Raw genomic sequence first — 20,949 nt, forward strand, 5'->3', positions numbered from 1 at the left:
GCAATTGGTGATTCTCATAGCAATATAATTAAGTAGAAATTCAATAAGTTTGTATTACTTCCGTTATTTGAACTGAATTGCCTAGTTTAGGTATCGTACACGTCAACAAACCACATGGCATAAACATAAAATGCTTGAACATTTGCTAATTTGTTGTATGTCAATATTTATATTGGACCACAATTGTCGATCTTATGACACATAATCACCTGATTGTTGGGTAAACAAAATACGATATGAAACAACGGGTAAACTTTTATTATGCAGATTTTCAATAAAATAGATATTAGTTTTACCAACGTATTGCACAATGTATAATAGTTTTTGTAAAACGTAAGCTGGTAAGATTGAATATTTGAGCGTAAAAATTGTAGTTTTAAAAATTAAGGTTTTATATTATTAAGATTAAGACACTAATTGTTATATTTGTTATAGTTTTTGTATTGTACCAAACATGATGTTTGTTAAAAATATTTTTCTAAGTATTTTGATAAGTTCAGTCTTGATTATTATTGTACAAAGTAACAATGATGAAGGCTTCAATTATCTCAAAGCAACCAAACCAGAAATTGCAAACGGAATTTCTGGTTTAATCAACGAAATTCGCTCAACTAATGCTCTTGGTTTCATTCAAGTAATGAACAAGTAAGTTAAATTTAAGTTGTTCAGTAGATAATATAAATTACTTAACTGTTAAGAGATAGGGTTGCCTTAAGCCGTATGTAATCATATATTAAAATTTGATATTTTTTGTAAAAGTCTAGAACAAATTTGTAATTCTTTATCTACATTTTGGTTCATTTAACATGACAATGATTAAAAAAGTAATTCTCTTAAATTGCAAGTAATTTGTATTTAGTTTTCTACAGCGTCAGATTTTTAACTTTTGTGTTTTATTGTAATTCGACATAGTTGCGAATATCTTTACGTGATTGTTTTTTAGATTAAAACTATTATGTTTGTAAACAAACATAATCACGAGGTTGTTTATTGTGGAAAATGTAGAGAGTGCAATAAATAAATAAGCGTTTAAAATTTAGGCGCTTTGTTAATTTAACGCATTTTAAGTAGCGGACAACATAGTTAACTATATCAAATACCAATAGGGTTACAATAGGCAAGTCAGCAAATATTATTTTAGCTGTAAAATCGACCTTCTCCTATTTAGATATAATAAATATAAAAAAACGGACGACTAAAACATCGTAAAGCTGGTCTGGATTAAAAAAAGATTTTAATAGCTCATAAACTTATATTTCATACAACGTAAGATATTTAAATACACAAAAAACGTATTTTGTTTTAGAACTTTGAACCAAATTGAAACTGATCACTTTGACGATGCCACTGAAATTGGAACCGACTTAAGACTTTGTATCCGAGATTTTAAAAAGGTTCTTTTCGATGCTAACCGTGGCGAATTTTATGCGCTTCGTCGTGAGTACTTACTTTTACATTAAAATTATTCATAAAAACATAAAAAATTGGTCATTTTTCAACTATTAATGCCATGTCATTTATTATTAAGTCAAGTGTTTTTAGATTGCACATAAATGTCTCATGTCATCTTAATGCATTTTTTACTTTACAACATCAATTATTTTGTAACTGTTTAAATTACAAGTAATTATTCGTATATGTTTCCACTTAAATTTTAAATTTGCGTTCCCAGAGCTTAAACTATTATATTCTAGTCAGTTTTGAATTTAATTTCTATTTTCCTTAGTGTTGGATGCATGGGGTGTACCTGAAAGTGGAATGTTGGAAGGAAACGTAAGATGGCATGGCAACTTCTACGAGTGTGTTGACGTCAGCAGTGACGAAATTAATGGAAAATGGTGCAACTCTCACTTGATGTACAGATATCTGGTAAATTTTTAACATTAAATTTTTTTTTTGTGATGTTGAAAGAAATATTTTTTAGTCACTTGGTAACTTCATTTGCGTCTTGTAGTTAAAACATAAAACTCTACCACTTACGGTCCTAGGTTTGAGACTCACTCTTTGTACATTGAAGCGACCTTGGAGCACTTTAAGCGGTACAAGCTCCTGCTGTGTTAAAAAACAATTAATTAATTAATTATTGGGCAACTTTTAAAAATAGAAAAAAAGTTAACTTTAAACTGGGTTGGTAAAACAAATGTTAGTTTATGTTTATACCGTGAAGTTTCCCTTATATGCATAACAATATTTAAATTCTTTGGTTTCAAATTTGATTGGCCTGTTTGATATGTTGTAATTTTATGCTTATGTGCTGGTTGGTGGTAGCAAGACTAAAATGGTTGTAAATGCCTTACTTACCTATAACGACAAAGCTAAACTTTTAACCCAAATAAATTTTAAATAAAGTTTAATAACGTGGCTTAAAAATTAACATTTGTGACCTTTTTATGTGGATCATTATTGTGAAATGTTTTTTGATATTGCAACCAAGCCCGTTAAATATAACCTTTATGACCTATTTAAACAAAGTGATAATTTTTATTTACCATACAAACATTGGATAACAACCGCCAATGGATGTTAGAATGATTTGCTTTAACTTTAAAAAAATGTCATAATGGACAAAATATGCCTAAAAGTTTTTTTTTTGTTGTTTGTTTTATTTAGTTTTGGCCTCCCGCAATTCCATCTGAGATCACTTGGGGAACATGCTTTCCATCTGAATGTTCAAACACTGCTATACACATTATATCAGCTGCTTACTTTAGAAACTATTCTTCATCTCTGCCCCCTCTTATATATGTTGAATGCAAAAATCCTTCTTTTAGTGGGTTGGACACGACAGCTAGTATTGCAATGTAAGATGTTTAAAATTTATTGAGTGGTAGAACAGTATAAACTTTGTCTATTTCCAACCCATTTTAATTGACTATATTTGTAGTAAGTACTATGTTTTAATAACATATTGTAGTATACTAGTCTTAACATTAGACTAAGTTTTTGCTTTAATTTGTTTTTAGCGGTATAACATTGGCTCTATTACTTTTGATTGTTCCAGCAACTGTTAGGGATGTATTAGTTCGTAATAAGCTAATACAACAAAAGAATCCTAAATTCCCAGGTAAAATGTTACCTTAATTAATATATTCATTATGCTGTAAATTCATTGTCGAGAATACTAAGTTGGGGTACAAGTATTTGTTGCGTCAATCTTAGGTCCCAAGTTTGGTTCCCACTGTCCTAATGTCTTAAAAAATGGTATAAAACCAACATTTGCTTCTGCCAAATTAAAAAAACAATTAACCGACTGTAAAGCAAGCAATTGCTTACTTTAAATCTAAATTCTAAAGATAACTTCAGACTAGGTTGGAATATTGATCATTTCTTATAACTTATCTGTAAATGTAGACCGTAATGTCAAGAATAAATGTAAATCTTATAAATTAGACGGGGAATTTTTTTTTGTGTATATTTGATGTGGGATATCAAATGCGCGACTTAAACATAGAGTAACATCAGTTACTCCGACCCAGTCTCGAGTTACCTGTGGCAGTTTGGGATATTATAGATTATAATTGCTCATAATTATGCTGCTGATTAAGTGCTGGCTCAGCAGGAGTTGATACCGTTTATAGGACCTTACTCAAGGGCGCTACAGCATGAGAGCAGTGGGGATTGAACTCACAACCTCATTTGTGGTGTAGCAAATGTTCTTACCACTACACCACGCTGCCGGTACTAATTAAAGGATTCTTATAAAAGAAACGACAAAACTTAATATTTTTGTTCCAGTGAAAATGTTGATGTGTTTCTCTGTTCGAACTAACATTAACGTCCTCAAAATCGAAAGAAAAAAGGGAAGTTTGCAAGTCCTGGATGGAATGCGCTTTCTTAGCACAACTTGGATTATTTTATATCATTGTTATTGGACAAGTCTGTCTGCTTTAAGTAAGTATATACATATGTAATATCAAGCAATTTAAAATGCATTTCTTTTCATTTTATTTAGATTTAAAAATAATAACTCTCCTGAAAACGTTTAATAAAAAAAGTAAAGTTTGAAAAAATTGTTTTAACATTTTAAAAAGCACTTTTTTTAATTTTATTTAGATTTAAAAGTATAACTTTATTAAAAACGTTTGATTTAAAAAAATAAAAGTAAACTGTGAAATATGCGTTTGTTTTTCACTAACACTTATTTATTTCTTTAGATAACGGCGTTTATTTTAACCGATATATTAACGAAAACTTGGGATTTTTTATTCCCACCATCACTGGAGCGATTGCTGTTGATACCTTCTTCTTTCTTGGTGGATTACTTGTGACATATCTTGGTATGAAACAAATAACAAGAAACAAAGGATACATAAACGTTCCAAAGCTGTATTTGCATCGTTATATGAGGTATAGATAGCGGTAAATCTTTATTTACTTACTAGACACGGTTTACCGAACGCATAAAGAAATTGCTTGATGCAATTGTAAAATATTAAATTAATTTTTAGTTTAAAATTTGCTGTAGTTGTCTTTTTTTTGCTGTAGTTGTCTATTTTAAGTAGATTTTGCTGTAAATTTGCTGTAGTTGTCTAATTTTTTTTGCTGTAGTTGTGTAATTTAAGTAGATTTTGCTGTAAATTTGCTGTAGTTGTCTAATTTTTTTTGCTATAGTTGTCTAATTTAAGTAAATTTGCTGTAGTTATCAAATTTTTTTTTGCTGTAGTTGTCTAATTTAAGTAGATTTTGCTGTAAATTTGCTGTAGTTGTCTAATTTTTTTCTTCTGCTGTAGATGTCTAATTTAAGTAGATTTTGCTGTAAATTTGCTGTAGTTGTCAAAATTTTTTTCTTTCTGCTGTAGTTGTGTAATTTAAGTAGATTTTGCTGTAAATTTGCTGTAGTTGTCAAAATTTTTTTCTTTCTGCTGTAGTTGTGTAATTTAAGTAGATTTTGCTGTAAATTTGCTGTAGTTGTCTAATTTAAGTAGATCATATGATCAAAAGGAATACAATTACTTCAAAATTTGCACATTAGTCTTAATGTATATTTATTTTTATTTTAGATTAACACCAGCTTATGCTTACGTTATTCTGGCAATCGTTGGGTTTTTTAAGTACATGGGTTCTGGACCTTATTGGGAGAACACTACAGAAATGACAGAGGGAAGTTGTCGGGAGACTTGGTGGGCAGCTCTTACTTATATCAGCAACATTTATCCAATTGGAAATGGGGTAAAAAAACTTTTCTCGGTTTTAGTAACTTGAAATATTATAGATTATAATTGCACGATAGTTAAACTGCCGATTATGTTTTGGCTTAGCAGAAGTTGGCGTTTATAGGGCCTTACTGAAGGGCACTACAACATAAGAGCAGTAGGGATTGAACCCATGACCTCATGTGGTGAAGCCGGGTGTTTTGATTACCATACATCGCTGCCAGTTAAAGTTAAAGATATAAATAAAATTTAGGACATTTAAAAAAAAATATGGTTAATATTTGAACCTAACATATAGCAGCTGCAGTTGTAATTAAAGACCTTGGCTATAGAAATGAAATACTTTCTAAAGTTCTAATTCCTTTTGTTTTATGCAAACACTTCCGTTTCTTTTGCAGTGTGTTGGCTGGTGCTGGTACTTGGCTGCGGACATGCAACTTTATCTGACAACTCCATTCTTTATCTGGCTGCTATATAAGTAATTTTATAACACTTATTTATGATAAGTTAATACTATTTAACATTACTTTAAAAGGTAGATTATATTAACATATGTGGGTTTTTATTTAACAAATTCTTTAAAATGTGACTGATTTGGTCCATACTTTAAAATATTTAACTCAACTCTTAAATATCGGTATTATCGTACAAGTTAACATGTCCTATATATTTAAAATGTAAAAACCTAAAGCTTTATTATCTTTAAACATTTTTGAAGACATTTCAACGTAGTACCAAATAGATTAAAATTTCACCGATAACCTTTTTGTACCGCATAAAGTCGATTTTTGTTTTAAATTGTCGTCGTGTTGTTGCAGAAATTGGAAGGTTGGTGTTGCTGTCCTAAGCTTTTTTATAGCTGGTAGCATCACTTGTATCGGAGTAATGAGCGGTTTGGGTAAGCACCAGCCCACCACTCTATATCTTTTACAACGGCAATCTTAGTAAGAATTTTACGTTTTTTATATGTTAAAAAGAAAATAGATCACTTGCAGTTTATGGTTCTCAGAAAAACTTTCTGCGGTTCTCAGTAATTCTTTTTCGTTCTTTATGGGACTGCCTGGTTCTCCCCTTGTACTTTACTGCCCTACCTTATTTTATCCCTTACCTACTGGCCTAGCTAATTCTCTCTCTTTTGTACTCTACAGTTCTAGCTAATTCTCTTTTGTATTTAGCGGTCCTCGTTATTTATTTCTCGGACTTTACGGTCTTAAGATCTTCCAAGATCCGTTAAGTACAAGTGATCCAAGAAAATGTATAAATTATTTAAACCGTCTTATTTACCTTTTGACTGTAATTTAAATTCTTATTAGCACACAAACTCATATACTCAATGTATATTTAGTTGGGCTAGATTGTTCTACGCTTCTGAAGAGAATTCTACCGAGACAACAGTTGGTGATGTTTTAGCTTGGGATACTTACTACACTCCGTGGTGTAGGTTTGTTACATACGGTATCGGGATGCTAACTGGTTATCTTCTGTTCACTACCAAAGGAAAACTAAAATTGCACTGGGTAAGTTGGATTGTATCGTGTTTTTGATCTTTGTTTGATAAACCTATGTTGTAGCACCCTTGAGTAAGTCGCTATAAACGGTATAAACTTCTGCAGAACCAATGATTAATCGGCAGTTTAATTATTGAGAAATTATTATCTATAATATCCTAAACTGGCAAAGACAACTCGAGACTGGGTCGGGGTAACAGATGTTATGTTTAGTCTGTAAATTAAACCTTTGTACATCAAGGAAAAATATAAAGCCAATATAATTTTTGATTTAAATAATTAAAATGTTGTAATTAATGAGCAAATAAAATAAATTTTGGAATCACATTTTTTAACAAATAGATAAATATAGTAATTATATTATTTCTTAATTATATTTTATATTTTAATTTATTTTTTTACTTATAAATTAGGCTTTGGCATTAACTGGCTGGGTGGCAGTAACAGCAGCATGTCTTGCGGTGATATACGGATTATACGGATACATGGAAACCTTGGAAAGTATGGATAACCGACTTGCCGGATTTTATATTACGATGGTCCGTCCAACTTACGCTGTATGCATGGCCTGGGTGGTTTGTGCATGTACCTTCGGATATGGAGGTAAGTGTGGATACATGCCAGAGTGCGGATTAATTTGCAAGGAGTAAACGGCGACATAATATAATGGTCACAGGAGTTGGATTTAATACATGAGGTTCTGAATTTGATTTCCACCAGCTCTCATGTTGTAGCGCCTTTAAGTAAGGCACTTAAAAACGGTACGAACTCCTGTTAAGCCAGCACTTAATCAGCAGCTTAATTATCGGTCAATTATAATTTATAATATCCAAAACAGCCAATGGCAACCTGAGACTGGGTCGGAGTAACAAATGTTACTCCTTCATGCATCAAGGATAACTAAATAAATATAAAAAAAGGGCCTAAACACAAACGATAATTGCTAAATTAACAGTTTGTATATAATTACATATACAGTCACCGTTTTTTTATATTTTAGGCCCAATCAATGCCTTTCTTAGCTGGAAGGTATTTGCACCACTTAGTAATCTAACTTTTTGTGCCTACCTTGTTCATTATGCTGTATTGCACTGGTATTTGGGGGTTAGAGATCAACCTTTCCATTTTCTTATGGTTAACCTAATCTTCATGTACTTAGGTAAATTGTTTGATAAAAAGTGTTTTCTGAAAGTTTATATGTTGGACTGGTATATATTTTTATCCTCGATGTGGGAAAGGTGAATGCGCGACTATAGAGTAACATCAGTTACTCCGACCTAGTCTCGAGTTGCCTGTGGCAGTTTGGGATATTATAGATTATAATTGCCCGATAATTATGCTGCTGAATAAGTGCTAGCTTAGCAAGAGTTCGTTCCAATTATAGCACCTTACTCAAGGGCGCTACAGCATGAGATCAGTGGGGATTGAACCCACCACCATGTGTAGTGTAGCAAGTGTTCTTACCACTACACTATGCTGCCTTCTGCACTTTATTTACTGATTTATTGTGTTTAAAAATTTAACTCAAATTAACCTATTTTATACAACTTTAATAAAACAATATTTATTATATTTTAGGTTGTCTTATGATCTCATTCGGAGTTGCACTTGTTGTATGCTTGTTAGTTGAATGGCCTTTTACACAACTAACTAAACTTTTATTCTCGCTATGGGACAAACCAAAACCAACTGTTGCTCCAAAAGTTGTTAAAACAAGCGACAACCTTGTATTAGATTTGAAAGATGAAGATGAACATCCTACTTCTAATGATGTTAACAGTGTTGTTGCCAACGGTAAAGGTGATGGAATGGTGAAGAACGAAAAGCAAACTACTGGGTTTTAAACACTTGTTTATAACTTCTGATTTATGGTTACAACAATTTTGTTAAAACTTGCTGATCACGTATGTTGTCCGGTTCTAGACAAAACATAATTCTCTCGTCTGTATTACGGTGCGAGAGAATTATCACCTACAGATTACGGATTCTCTCTTATTGTAAACGGATCGTTTTTTTGTCTAGAGCCGAACAACATACGTGACCCTATCTTGTGATATAATTTATAAATGTATTTAATTTTAATGATGTATATTTCTCAGTGTGTTGAATTTCATTAAAATTAACAACTTCACCCAAACTGGTTTATGTGCAAGTGCAATAAACTTTAATTTCTTGTAAATTCCAATATTTAACCAAGCTAAGTAATCTTCTATTTCTAGTTTTTCACTTTTTTGTCCTATTTCGTTTACTGCTTTTATTTTTTATATTTTTAAGTAGAAAATACTCAGTAAAAATGTTATGTTTAACAGAATGTTTTGATTTAGTTAAAAACTTGCAAGATTGTTTAAAACTTTTATTTTAGGAATTGTTTTTAACTTTGGTTGGGTTTTGTTTATTAAATTAAAGAGATATAATTTTAAGGTTTTACAGAACAAAAATTACAATAAAAATATCAGTTTCAATTTTAAACAATATTTTAATTTAACTTAAAGCTTATATTACATTTAAAATAAAAGATTAAAGTCGACCATCTCACATCGAGGATAAATCGAAATAAAATATTATGACGTCATTTATGGTGAGTAATAACATGTGACTAAGCAATATTTTCGCAAAAATGTTGAGTTAATTTTTCTGTTTGTTTTTTATTTAATTTCAATAAAGAGTTTGTTAAATGTTCTAGAAAGCTGGGACAATTAAAACTTATCGTTATAAGATCTCAAGATATTGGAATTATTTTGCACCAGGTCTTACAGGTAGAATTAATTTAACCTTTTAACCTTGTTGTGGTGGGGTAAGTCTGTTGTTAGTTATTTCATTCTAATTCTCGTTTTTCAGTTTCACTGCATTGTTGGTATATTTCATCAGCTAGTTTGCCATACTTTAAAGCTTTATCTTGTTTACCCAATGCTTTGTAGCATTTGTGTAAACCATCATAAATATTATGTTCTGCTAAAGTTGACTTAACTGTTAGTTTCTTTAGTTGAGTTTGTGCTTTTTTGAGTTGTGATTTTGCTTGTTTATATTTACCAAGATTGTAATAACATCCTCCCATACCTTGATATATACTTGACATTTCACTTGGACATTCTAAGTTTTCATTAATATTTGAATGTTGTAAATAAGTTAAAAGTGCAACTTTTGGTTTGTTAAGTTCAAGTTGTGGTTGGGCACAATTTTTAAGTATTAAAAGTTGTAATTCAATATCCTGGTTTGGTATTGGAAAGTGTTGAAGAACTGGTTTAGATAATGTTTCTATTTGCTTATATTCTTTTAATGTAAAGAGACATTCCATTGTTAATTGTAACCAGCTAAGATATAGGAAATGACCAGGTTGAACATGAGATCTTATTTGTTCAAGCAAATTTAATGCAACTTTAAAGTTTTCTTCAGCAAAATAAGCATTACAAACATAAAATTTAATTTCAAGCCCGTAGTTGTCATTTTTTAACCAGTTTAAAGATTTTCTTTTCTTCCATTCTGATATAATTTGTTTATTTTGACGTAAAATGCGTAAACTCGCCCAATATTGTAAACTTGAAGTTTGTTGATCTAAAATGTGGACTTTATTTAAAAACTTGTTTTCTTCTTGTTCTGTTTGAAGATTTTTTAAATTCATTAAAATTTCAAAATATCTCACAAGACTAGCCGGTCCAACAGCTTGAATTAATTCTTGAGCAGGATTGTATTCTAAACCTCGAAAAGTTTTTCCTTTATTAATATAATCATTTTGACCTTGTTTATTTGTGTAAAGTTTTAGTCTAACTTCACAAGCAACAGACAGAGCATACTTAAGATGATGGGAAGTCCTTGAGTCAATAATTTTTTGTTTTTCTAACTCATTTATTGCCTTAAATCCAGTGGTAAAAACTTTGTGAAAGTCACAAATAATTGTCAAGAATAATGATATAGTTCTGTACAGAATTTGTTTCATGTTAAACTTTTTATTGTTTATGCCTAATGCATCAGTAGATGGCCAGAAATGTATTTTATTTAACTCTTGAACTAAATCTAATATGGTTTTAAAAAAATCTTTTGATTCAAGTTTTTGTTTAACCAGATCACAATATTGCTTGTAAATTTCTTCATCTCCATAAACAAAACATGTTCGTTTTAACACATCAGCTAAGTGATAACCATTCTTTAAATCAACATCAGAGTCAAGATACTTGATCATTTCACTGACAGGTTGAATTAGTTCTGTTGACCATGGCTTGTTTGTGGTACCTTCTCGTCTTCCTAGTGGAAAAATGCAAGCATGTGGCATCATTCCATCAAAAGAAATTCCTTGTTCAGAAAAGCAATCAAAAAACCAATCAATTCCACATTTGTTGTAATAATCGTTTAAAGATGGAATTGCAACACATGGAATGATGGTTTCTCCTAAATTCATGATAATAAAATGAAAAATGACAGAAAACCATTTAAAATATTCCAGAGTGTTGTTATCCACTTTCTTGTTGTCATCCAGCAAAATAATGTGCTCAAAATCAGAGTAAGGAGTTATTTCTTTTCGTGCAAGAGACCCCATTCCAGCTATGGCAAATTTACATGGAGGTTTTCCCATGATTTTAACACACTTTTCAGCTATAAATTGCATGATAGAAGTGTATTGACTGGCTATGTCATCTTGTATAGCACAAACTGTTTGTATTTTATCACATTCTAGTTGTTTTAATTTTGCTTCTGATATTTCGAATGGAATATGTTCTAACTGTGACAATTTATTTTCAGTATTTTCTCTTAGCTTTTTAACTTTTTCAGCAACTTTTGCAGAAATATTTGTTAAATTTGCCAAAGATTGATCTGCTTTTGATATTTTAAGCAAATGTGAACAAAGATTATCCAGATCTTTCTTAATTGTTTGAACATTTGAAGGATTTCTCACTATAGCTGAATTTAAAAGTGCACAACTTCTTATCAAGCTCAATTTATCAGGACTTTTCTCCTTATAAAGCAACCCCATTTTGTGGAGAATTTTTGCTGATTCTTGTGGTTTATTTTCCTTCCACTTTCCATCTTGTGTTTCTACACAAAGTTGTTTTAACTCAGCAGCAAGTTTATTTTCCTTTTCTTTAAATTTCATTTTTAGTTCTTATTATTTTACTCAAATGTAAATTATTGCCCTACTGCCACAGTATTAAACTTTAAATAATAATCGTTAAAATGATATTGTGAAATAACTTGGTCACGAGGTTGTTTGCTAAGTAAACATTTATTGACAAATATAAATTCTTTGTTCACAATATCAACTCATAAACATTAAAATATTAAACATATGTTGCCTGAACATAATAACTTTAAATATTATTTATTTTTAGATTTTGACTTCTTATTTTTGGGATAATTAATATGAAAAATAAAGCAATTTATTTTTGCTAAATGTTGAACAACTTATTTTAGTTTTTTTTTTACTTTTTAAAGGTTGACCTACGAACCCTGACCTTTTAACCTTCTATTTGAAAACCAACATTGAGGAAGAACACATCCACGTCTCACAGGAACAATACGAGCTTTATTGAGAGATCAACGTTCCAACTTTGTAAGATCTGTGCCGAGAACGACAAGGATGTGAAGATCGAACCTTGTGGCCATCTTATTTGTAAATCTTGAGTCATGGCAGGTGATCTGATGTTTATTACTTTTTTAAATACAACTTTAAGCAACATTATTGTGGAGAGCTGTGTTTATAAATTACTTCTTATTAAACTCAGTAAATGTGGTCGTGTTATTTTTTAAATCATAATTTTTGTCACATAAATTGTTGCTGTAAATGATTATTTTATTTATATTTACTTAAAACATAAATGGTCAATATTAAACCATATTATGTTAATTGTTTTTGTAAATCATGTTTGCCATAAAATGAATTACAAAATTGTTTTAAAGCAAACATTTTGCAGGAACAACTCTCACTTTCCAATCCATGGTGCAGATGTGAGAACTTAAAAGATGGAGAAGACAACTGGGTGGGTTTTTATTGAGAACCCAATTCTACTTTCATTGTCCCAGTCTCAAGTTAGTTTAAAACTTTATTGATTTGGTGATGTTGACTTTTAACCTGCTACTTCTTGGACTTATTAGGAGGAACAACTGTTAAGGCTGAGATTGTTTTAACACAGCAGCATTGAGAATTAAACCATGAAACTAATAGTTTTATTCACATATAATGCAACATGGTGGCCATGGGATTCAAACCCAGAACCTCTGGTTTATTAAAAGATGTAATTCAAAATACAAACTCACTTAATTTTTTATTGTTTTAGATCTAAAATTGAGATGAAAAAGCAAAGATGAGGAAGAAGATTTGTTTGGTGAAGTTGGAAGACCAATCACTGGAACTAATAATGTAAGTACAAGTGTTTAAAAATATCATCAAAAATTTATAAAACCTAATTGTTCCAGGCCCATCTTGGTTCCACTTTTGATCCCTCCCCAATCACATACCGCACCCCCTTGGCCCCCCTGGTTGTCCAACCACTTTCCTAACATGCCCCGGAGACAGGTCTCACCCCAGGGTCACTTTCAACCTTGTTTGGTGTAGGTCATCCACTAGGGGGCAGTTTTGAGGTAGGTTTTGTCAGTGTTGTAAATTGTGCTTTGAATTAAGAATAAATATTCAACTTTTTGTTTAGAGTGAAAGTTCAGTAATTCCACCCAAACCCAACACACCGCACATGTCTGAACGTCCTTCTAACAGGTAGCTTAGTGTTGTAAATATAAAGTTACTTTTCTAACAATGTTATATTTTAGTAATTGGAATTCACCTCACCCCAAACTAGTAGCAACAAATGATGTTCCTGGAAATAAGGTAAACACAAATATTTACATACTACTTGGTCCTACTTAGAGAGAGCTTTAAAATGAAAATTATTTAAAATGTTTAGAATTTATTATTCCAACCCCCGATTAATTCACCTCCAAACAGAAGAAAACAAAAACCCCAGAAAGCTCGACCAACGTCCAACATTTTTGACCTGGGTTCGACCACTGCAAGTATGTTGGTGTATAAGTTAAGTTATGTTGTTTGTTATATTTGTTCTTGTTACAGTGAGATACCAAAGAATGCCCTTCAGGACCCAACCAACCCAGCATTGAGAGGTGGAGTTAACCCTGCTTTCCAAATGGATCAAGAATCAAGTAAACCGGTGAGTTATATTAGTTTTATTGTGAAAAGTAAAAAAGATAATATTGGTCCTACTTAGAGAGAGCTTTAAAATGAAAATTATTTAAAATCAGGGTACGAATTAACATTTAAAAATCGATTCGCTAAAAATGAGGTTGAATTTATAGAGCAATAATTAGGTCCAAGTCATAATCTTCGTTTTTTGATAACACTTGACGCGTTGCATGGCTTTTTAAAATGTAACGTCTTGTTGAACAATCGTTGATAATTTTTCGAACAAAAAACGAAACATTTTCGATTACTTTAAAGCTGTGTTATGTATTTAAAAAATTGCGCAACAACTAAACAAACCCGGAGGTGAAGTTTACGCATTGCCAAACATGGAAAGTTTTTGTTATTAAATGCCCTATAGTACTACATTCATGCAGGATTATATTGGTGTAATTATAAATGTGTTAAACCGGTTAAAAATAGATCGTAACAATACACAAATATACACGAAAGTATTATTATCGCTTGAACTTTTTTGGTTGATTCGCTAATTCTAATATTTTTGTAAAAAACGATTCGCGTTTAGCGAATAGCGACCCGTTATTTTGTTCCCTGAAAATGTTTAGAATTTATTATTCCAACCCCGATTAATTCACCTCCAAACAGAAGAAAATAAAAACCCCAGAAAGCTCGACCAACGTCCAACATTTTTGACCTGGGTTCGACCACTGCAAGTATGTTGGTGTATAAGTTAAGATATGTTGTTTGTTATATTTGTTCTTGTTACAGTGAGATACCAAAGATTGCCCTTCAGGACCCACTCACCCAACCCAGCATTTAGAGGTGGAGTTAACCCAGCTTTCCAAATGGATCAAGAGTCAAGTAAACCGGTGAGTTATATTAGTTTTAATGTGAAAAAAATGAAAAAGATAATTTTGAATAATCAAAAATAAATTCAGGAAATGTTTAAACCATTTGCTTCCTTGCAAAAAAACTCCTCGATCGACGTTTACGACTTTGCTCATGGCATCAACTCTCCTTCTGTTGTTCCCTGACCACAGGGGGGAGCCACACTGACACCATGACCCCTAGGGGAGCCACAGAGTGAGGATAACTCGGGACAATCGAGACACAGAGTTCCGAGTGATTATGACTGGATTGTACCAAGGTGGAAGTAGTTTATTAAAATGTTTTTAAGTAAAGTTTATATTTGTTACCAAAGAAAATATTTTGTTTCAGGCCAAGCACAACAGAAACCCCGACGTTAATCAATCCAGTCGAACAACCCCAACAAACAACCCCCCAAGTTCCCCCCCAGACCCCCTACTGTTTTATTAATGACCCCACTATCATCTCAGTTCTTGCCCCTGACCACCAAAGCTCCATGGGAACCCCAAGTGCCTCAGTTACCCCTTAGAATGGGTAAACCTGACCCCATTGGAAGTCCCCTATCTACTGTACCCCCACCAAGACACCCAAGAGGTAGTTCTGCTTCACCAATTCCATCTCGGAATGCACCCAACTGTGGTCACAACCCCTCTTCGAATCAGAGTGGTGACAATGATGAGAACACTGCTCGTTTAATGGGGTTATGGTTTAAGACCCGTTATTTGTAGTCAAAATAGCAAACCAAATCTACAGACAACATCTATTTATTAATCAAACACGTTCATCACGTAATTATCCCAAAGGTTACATTACACTTATACAAAAAAGGTTATATTACGTACACACAACAAAAACTAGTTTCTAGGTTACATACATAACCATTAACATAATCACGAGTACATTACACACAACGACGTCTTTTATATCTCAACTACATTTTTTTATTCCGGTTTTTCACACATTGATAAAAGTAAATAATAAATACGATATACAATTCATATTACAAAAATGCGACGGGAAAAAATGTCAAAATCAATTTAATGATTTAAAACATGCTAAAAGTATTAATGTTTACATAAAGATTTTAAATATGTTATGGCATGGTCACCAAACCCAATATAAATTAAATCAATATTAATTACGATAAAATACAAAAATACGCATAAAAAAATAAAAATGAAATAAAGGAGTGAATAAAATAACAGAACAAAATTGTACAGAAAGAAAAAAAAAATTACGACACTTTTTATTTATAATAATAAATCAATCCTATGATGGTAGTTTCAGTGTAAAATAATCTACATAAAAATAATTACATTTATTATAACCCAGTATAGCTCTAGTAGAAAACATCCTTTATAATAGTATTTAACTGTTAACTACTTCTAAATATAAAACTTTAATAATTAGGTGTGTGTTTTAAGAACCAAAAAATACACCAACTGTCAGAAATAATATCACGCGGGAAAAACACAAAAACGGATAACTGTCAATTCACATATTTGTATAGAAAAGGGTTCACACTGTTAACCCATATTCTTTGCATTTATAAAATAATACAGTCCAACTAAACAGAAAATTAGGCATAATTCACACTGGCTCTACATAACAAATAGCGACAATTTTTACAAGGAAAAAATACACAATTGGACCATGTTCAATATAATAACGAATAAATTTAGAGCATCTAACTGCCTTATGGGCGTTAGACTTGCCCTTGAATAAAGGGGTTCATTTGTTTGTACCCTTTATAACTTGTATATACGTATATTTACTTTAATAAAGTCTCTATGGGTTTTTTTGTATTCAGACTTTTGTACGGTGTTTAAATCACACGGGATGGCAGCGAGTTTGCACTATTTCGGTTCGACGAACGAAAGTTATTATTGCGCCTGTGAAAAGGGGTTTCTTACGTATTTTTTTTGTTCATCAAATCAATATCAGCTAATTTTAGTTGAGGATGTTTTGTTTTGGTACCCCAGTTGTCAACACTGTGTGTGATTGTCCAAAGCCGACAGGTTTTCCCGCTGTTCGTCGCAAACCGGCATCAAGTCTGGTTTGAGGCTAGGAAAGCCTTGGCATTGGAATTGATAGAGATGCTAAGGGCTTTATTACAGATCTATGCTTAAAGTCGACCATCTTACATCGAGGATAAATCGAAATAAAATATTATGACGTCATTTATGGTGAGTAATAACATGTGACTAAGCAATATTTTCGCAAAAATGTTGAGTTAATTTTTCTGTTTGTTTTTTATTTAATTTCAATAAAGAGTTTGTTAAACGTTCTAGAAAGCTGGGACAATTAAAACTCATCGTTATAAGATCTCAAGATATTGGAATTATTTTGCACCAGGTCTTACAGGTAGAATTAATTTAACCTCTTGACCTTGTTGTGGTGGGGTAACTCTGTTGTTAGTTATTTCTTAATTGTTGTTTTTCAGTTTCACTGCATTGTTGGTATATTTCATCAACTAGTTTATAATACTTTAAAGCTTCATCTTGTTTACCCAATGCTTTATAGCATTTGTGTAAACCAAAATAAATATCATGTTGTACTAATGTTGGCTTAACTGTTAGTTTGTTTAGTTGAGTCTGTGCTTCATTGAATTGTAATATTGCTTGTTCATATTTACCAAGTTTCCAATAACATGCTCCCATACCTCGATATATGTCATACATTTTTTCAGGACATTCTAAAATTAAGTTTCGATCGATGTTTGAATATTTTAAATAAGTTGAAAGTGCATCTTCTGGTTTGTTAAGTTGAAGTTGTGAGATGCCACATTTATTTAGTATTGTAAGTTGTACTCCAATATCCTGGTTTGATTTTGGAAATTGTTGGAGAAATGGTTGAGAGATTGTTTCTATTTGCTCATATTCTTTTAAATTAAAGAGACATTCTATTGTTAATTGAAAACAATAACAATAAAGATATAACCCATGTTCAGGTTGAACATGAGATATTATTTGTTCAAGCAACTTTAATGCAACTTCAAAGTTTTCTTCAATAGCATAAGCATTACAAACAAGAAGTTTAATTCCAAGCCCATCAATGTCATTTTTTAACCAGTTTAAAGATTTTATTTTCTCCCATTCTGATATAATTTGTTTGTTTTGTCGTAAAATATATAAAGTCGTAAAATATTCCAAACTTGAAGTCTGTTGATCTGGAATGTTAATTTCATTCGAATATTTGTTTTCTTCTTGTGTTTGAATTGGAGTTATTATTTGTAAATTTCTTGAAATTTCAAAATACCTCACAAGACATGTTTCTCCAACAGCTTGAATTAATTCTTGAGCAGGATCGTAATCTAAACCTCGAAAAGTTTTTCCTTTATTAATATAATCATCATGGCCTTGTTTTTTTGTATAAAGTTTTAGTCTAACTTCACAAGCAACGGACAAAGCATACTTAAGATTATGGGAAGTCGTTGAATCAATTATTTTTTGTTTTTTTAACTCATTTATTGCTTCAAATCCAGTGGTTAAAACTTTGTGAAAGTCACAAACGATTGTTAAAAATAGTGATATAGTTCTGTAAAGAATTTGTTTCATGTTAAACTTTTGATTGTTTATTCCTAAAGCACCTACATATGGCATAAAATCCATTTTTTTTAATTCTTGAATTAAATTTGATTTGGTTTGGGAAGAATCTTTCATTTCAAGTTTTTGTTTAACCAGATCACAATATTGTTTGTAAATTTCTTCTTCTCCATAAACAAAACATGTTCGTTTCAACACATCAGCTAAGTGATAACCATTCTCTAAATCCACTTTAAAGTCAAGATACTTAATCATTTCACTGACAGGTTGAATTAGTTCTGTTGGCCATGGCTTGTTTGTGGTACCTTCTTGTCTTCCTAGAGGAAATATACAAGCAGAAGGCATCATTCCATCAAAGGAAATTCCTCGTTTAGAAAAGCAATCAAAAAACCAATCAATTCCACTTTTGTTGTAATAATCGTTTAAAGATGGAATTGCAACACATGGAATCATAGTTTCTCCTAAATTCATGATAATAAAATGAAAAATGACAGAAAACCATCTAAAATATTCCAGAGTGTTGTTATCCACTTCCTTGTTGTCATCCAGCAAAATAATGTGCTCAAAATCAGAGTAAGGAGTTATTTCGTTTCGTGCAAGAGACCCCATTCCAGCTATGGCAAATTCACATGGAGGTTTTCCCATGATTTTAACACACTTTTCAGCTATAAATTTCATGAAAGAAGTGTATTGATTGGCTATATCATCTTGTATAGCACAAACTGTTTGTATTTTATTACATTCTAGTTCTTTTAATTTTGCTTCAGCTATTTCATAAGGAATATGTTCTAACTGTGACAATTTATTTTCAGTATTTTCTCTCAGTTTTTTGACTTTTACAGCAACTTTTGCAGAAATATTTCTTAAATTTGCCAAAGATTGATCGGCTTTTGATATTTTAAGCAAATGTGAGCAAAGATTATCCAGATCTTTCTTAATTGTTTCAACATTTGAAGGATTTCTCACTATAGCTGAATTTAAAAGTGCACAACTTCTTATCAAGCTCAATTTATCAGGACTTTTCTCCTTATAAAGCAACCCCATTTTGTGGAGAATTTTTGCTGATTCTTGTGGTTTATTTTCCTTCCACTTTCCATGTTGTGTTTCTACACAAAGTTGTTTTAACTCAGCAGTAAGTTTATTTTCCTTTTCTTCAAAGTACATTTCTTATCCAATTATGGTTTTTAATTAAATGCTGTTTGTTACATATATTAAAACTTTAATTTCTTTTTAGATTTTGACTTATTGTAATTCTGATATAATCTATTAACTTTAAGTTGGTGCCCTTTAATTGAAATTACACAGACAAAAGTTCCAGCTATAAGTGTGGTTCTGCTTTAATCTATTTCTTATCAATTGTTTTGCATTACTGACTTCTAAAAATAGTTTTACAACACTTGTTACATTGAAACATGCCACATCATGGTCACAACCCCTCTTTAATTAAAGGTGGTGACATTGTTTTAAGGTTTAGTCATTAAGTAAAAAATTTATATTAATTTTTATCGCGTTAGATTTATTTAAATCTTTAATTTTAGAATAATTTTAAAAACAAAATCAATTATTTTAGTATTGTAAAAAATCAAATTCTTAAAAGTTAACATTTTTATACTAAAATTCCAACATTTTTCCTATTTCAGTTGAATTTAAAAATAAAAACGTTTTTGTCTTAAATTCAAAATTTTTTTTATTAATTTTTTTAACATAGTTATATCCTGATGGTTGACCTACGAACCCTGACCTTTCAACCTTCTATGTGAAAACCAACATTGAGGAAGAACACATCTAGTCTCACAGGAACAATACGAGCTTTATTGCAAGATCAACGTTCCAACTTTGTAAGATCTGTGCCGAGAATGACAAGGATGTGAAGATCGAACCTTGTGGCCATCTTATTTGTAAATCTTGAGTCATGGCAGGTGATCTGATGTTTATTACTTTTTTAAATACAACTTTAAGCAACATTATTGTAAAGAGCTGTGTTTATAAATAACTTTTTATTAAACTTATTAAATGTGGTCGTGTTATTTTTTAAATCCTAATATTTAAACCATATTATGTTAGTTGTTTTTCCTTTTTTTTGATTTCCCTATTTTTCTTATTCCTGCAATTTTAATTTTTTGATATCTTGTTTTATTATTTACCTGTTTCTTGTTTTTTTATACTTTTTCTCATTTCGTATTTTCCTGTTTTTATTTGTATTTTTTTGATATTTATTTTTTAAAACAAAAATTTTTTTTTGCATTTTCCTCAATTTTAATTTTTCTTATTTTCTCACTTTTCTCGTTTTCCTCATTTCTTCTTTTAGTGTTACCCCTTTACGATATAAACAAATGCGTTATTAACACAATAACAATATTCAAAAGGTAATTCAAACTGTTTTTTTGTTTATTTACCTAAATTTTTATCTTTTTTATGTTTATATTTTTATACTTGTTGGAAAGGTCAACTTTACAACCTAATCATGGAGTAACATCAGTTACCCTGACCCAGTCTGAAATTGCCAGTGGCAGTTTTGAATATTGTATAAATTATAATTGCAGCTGATTAAGTATACTCAATACTCAAGGCCGCTACAGCATGAGATCACTTGGGATGGAACCCAGGACTTAATGTAGAGTAGGAGAGTTCAGACCACTACACCAGGCTTGTTTGAAAAAATCACAAGCTAATGTCTAAAACTTCGCATTTTTAGTTGCCAGTTTATAAAACTAGAATATTCTTTTAAATATTTTAAT

At 31.1% G+C, this 20,949-nt stretch overlaps 2 protein-coding genes and 1 long non-coding RNA gene across 4 annotated transcripts; 2 read left to right on the forward strand and 1 right to left on the reverse strand.

The window, feature by feature from the left end:
* Positions 1 to 310: 310 nt before the first annotated feature.
* LOC145753580 (O-acyltransferase like protein-like) lies at positions 311 to 8,848 on the forward strand. The gene is made up of 15 exons (XM_082569984.1): positions 311 to 333; positions 436 to 645; positions 1,307 to 1,437; positions 1,727 to 1,869; positions 2,611 to 2,801; positions 2,964 to 3,064; positions 3,736 to 3,891; positions 4,155 to 4,347; positions 5,001 to 5,169; positions 5,552 to 5,631; positions 5,972 to 6,097; positions 6,499 to 6,670; positions 7,075 to 7,264; positions 7,662 to 7,820; positions 8,240 to 8,848. The coding sequence occupies exons 1-15, from the start codon at positions 311 to 313 to the stop codon at positions 8,503 to 8,505; spliced, it is 2,310 nt and encodes a 769-aa protein (XP_082426110.1). The 3' UTR covers positions 8,506 to 8,848.
* A 437-nt stretch (positions 8,849 to 9,285) lies between these two features.
* Positions 9,286 to 20,633, forward strand: LOC145752971 (uncharacterized). Of its 2 annotated transcripts, XR_014283796.1 has the most exons (14): positions 9,286 to 9,417; positions 12,086 to 12,284; positions 12,565 to 12,679; positions 12,928 to 13,010; positions 13,067 to 13,231; positions 13,297 to 13,361; positions 13,415 to 13,472; positions 13,549 to 13,657; positions 13,713 to 13,809; positions 14,568 to 14,668; positions 14,738 to 14,946; positions 15,018 to 16,852; positions 16,958 to 17,030; positions 19,920 to 20,633. It is a non-coding gene; the product is annotated as an uncharacterized LOC145752971 (long non-coding RNA). The 2 variants fall into 2 exon arrangements; XR_014283797.1 differs by lacking the exons at positions 9,286 to 9,417; positions 12,086 to 12,284; positions 12,565 to 12,679; ... (4 more) ...; positions 13,549 to 13,657; positions 13,713 to 13,809 and adding an exon at positions 14,444 to 14,512.
* Positions 9,477 to 11,363, reverse strand: LOC145753581 (uncharacterized). The gene is made up of 2 exons (XM_082569986.1): positions 10,114 to 11,363; positions 9,477 to 9,972 (listed from the first exon to the last, which is right to left on the reverse strand). The coding sequence occupies exons 1-2, from the start codon at positions 11,259 to 11,261 to the stop codon at positions 9,477 to 9,479; spliced, it is 1,644 nt and encodes a 547-aa protein (XP_082426112.1). The 5' UTR covers positions 11,262 to 11,363.
* Positions 20,634 to 20,949: the final 316 nt, after the last annotated feature.

Source organism: Corella eumyota, chromosome 5, assembly GCF_963082875.1.
Source record: "Corella eumyota chromosome 5, kaCorEumy4.1, whole genome shotgun sequence".
Classification (NCBI taxonomy): Eukaryota; Metazoa; Chordata; class Ascidiacea; order Phlebobranchia; family Corellidae; genus Corella; species Corella eumyota.